At 37.7% G+C, this 2,034-nt stretch overlaps 1 protein-coding gene across 1 annotated transcript; it reads left to right on the top strand.

Moving 5' to 3' along the window:
* The first annotated feature begins 1,353 nt into the window (after positions 1-1,353).
* LOC147900449 (uncharacterized) lies at positions 1,354-1,827 on the top strand. Its single transcript, XM_087376731.1, has 2 exons — positions 1,354-1,608; positions 1,675-1,827. The coding sequence occupies exons 1-2, from the start codon at positions 1,358-1,360 to the stop codon at positions 1,799-1,801; spliced, it is 378 nt and encodes a 125-aa protein (XP_087232857.1). The 5' UTR covers positions 1,354-1,357; the 3' UTR covers positions 1,802-1,827.
* The last annotated feature ends 207 nt before the right edge of the window (positions 1,828-2,034 follow it).

The raw sequence follows: 2,034 nt of genomic DNA, 5'->3' as shown, positions 1-2,034 counted from the left end.
ACCATGGTCAGTCATAGGCATCCCATAACTCTCCTTTAGATTGTCATCTGCACCAAGAAGAGAAAGAATAGATAGTTGCTTTGCCTTGGAACAGGTTGCAATTGATACTTGGTAAAGCTTCTCCAAAGTGATCTTCATTGATGTATCCTCAAATGGTAAATTCCAAAGGATATTAAACCACTCCTTGCCATGGGAAGGATTGACTATTGAAAGCATCTGCCAAATAGTAAAGTTTTAGAAGAGACTTTGATACACACAACAAACCATATATTAAGGTTTTCAAAGTACAAACTAAAAATTTGCAAGTTGTAACTATAGATTTATAATTTTCAAATCATATATTATGGTTTATGAGTTGTAAAATTAGAATTTGAAAACTATAAATTCAAATTTGCAAACTATAAATTCAAATATCTGAGATATAAAACGTAGAATTTTGTGGACTACAAATTCAAATTTGTGATCTATAAATACAAAATTTGGTAAATTGAAAACTTACCCGTGTAATTTTTCTTCGATATGTTGCTCCCACAGTCTTTTTAATCTCATGAATCTTGGACTCTCTCTCATCCTTTGGCATGGAAGAATGCAATTTCTTGCATTGAGCCTCAAAATCTGATTTCTTTACCATGAACTTGGTGGCATGAAGAAGTCACGCAATGGAAAAAATGCTGCATGGAGTGTGGATTTTTGCTTGATTGACCTTCCTACAGGATCAATAGTGAGTGGAATCAAGGGTGGAATCCCTGGATGGAACATTCTAAATGAGGAGCATATCTCATGCTCACTTGCTATTGCTTCATCTGTGATGGATGATTATGGATGGACATTGGTGATGTGTTCACCTGTATCCACTTCATTCGTTGAGCGTTTGGCAAGACAAATGAGACTAGAGGTTTCTTGTAGGTGAGCAATATATCACAGTTGATAATGTCTGTTTATGTGAATTGCATTCAGCTATTGGTATCTTATAGTTAGTACATGTAGATGGATCGTGGAGACGGGAGATTGCATTGATGTTGCGGATAATGTTGGCTTTGGTGTCAAGGTATGTCATTTGGCTATTTACATGATTGTCATGTTCTTGTTTGTTCGTATTTTAGTATTCTCCATTAACTTTTTCAATCTATGTTTTATGTAGATTACTGCCTTTCAAATCCTATTGTTCTCTAGGATTGGCAAGAAGGCACATCACTATCTTGATAGGGCAAATAAAGTTTCCCAATCCCTTAAGGTGTGCATGGACAATTATTTCATCACTCATTACTTGCCTTCAAGTGTACGGTGCATAAAAGAGGGAAAGGGTGGACAGTGGCGTGGTGGGTTGGAGAAGAGTAGCTCCATGATGTTGATGTTCATGGAGTTGTTGTGTCCGATTGGAGGCTCTGTGCTTGAGCTTGGTGCAGGTACAGCACCTGGGATGAAAGCAGCAATTCACTCAGGACGTCCATGCATGGCAGTGGACAATGACAAAGAGATTTGCACAGGATACTTAGAAGGCATGCTTAGAGACAACTTCACAGAGGCAGGGCCTTCAAGTGTGAATCAAGCAGTCCTCATGATAGATGATGAGGAGACAGACTATGACTTTGATGCACCTCTTGATTAGTGAGTAATTTATTTGATCTATGTGTATAATTTAAGCATGGTTAGATACTGACTAATTGAGCTTAGTGTTCTGCCTTGCTATGCAGAAGATGTGGCTACCCAAATGGCAAGAGATAGCACATTCGATTATGAGTTGGTGGAGAGGCATCATGGGCATCTAGACTACATAGATGACTTGGCTGATGAGGTCTAGAGAGCATGTCCTGGCTTTTTATGGATTGATGCAAAACTTAATTTCTCATGTTTTCATTATCATCTCATGTAGACCTGGTTTCTTATGGATGGATAGCCATTACCTTCTTATGCAAACCTTAACTTCTTATGGATTGATAGATTATGGCTTCTGAATCATGTGATTTTAATGGTCTTTGACCTAATAATATGAACATGTCATAGTTGTTTTGGAAATGTATGGCAAGTTGTAAT

Source organism: Dipteris shenzhenensis, chromosome 7 (assembly GCF_047967505.1).
Source record: "Dipteris shenzhenensis isolate YYH24624 ecotype China chromosome 7, Dip_SZ_1.0, whole genome shotgun sequence".
NCBI classification, from domain to species: domain Eukaryota; kingdom Viridiplantae; phylum Streptophyta; class Polypodiopsida; order Gleicheniales; family Dipteridaceae; genus Dipteris; species Dipteris shenzhenensis.
The sequence above is the reverse complement of the archived record's forward strand: the minus strand, read 5'-3'. Positions and strand labels throughout refer to the sequence as shown.

What these genes read in the sequence shown, in the direction of transcription:
- LOC147900449 (XM_087376731.1), top strand. Translation starts at nt 1,358, where the DNA reads ATGGAGTTGTTGTGTCCGATTGGAGGCTCTGTGCTTGAGCTTGGTGCA. An exon ending in TTTGATGCACCTCTTGATTA is followed by an intron (nt 1,609 to 1,674) that starts GTGAGTAATTTA and finishes AATTGAGCTTAG; the next exon opens with TGTTCTGCCTTGCTATGCAG.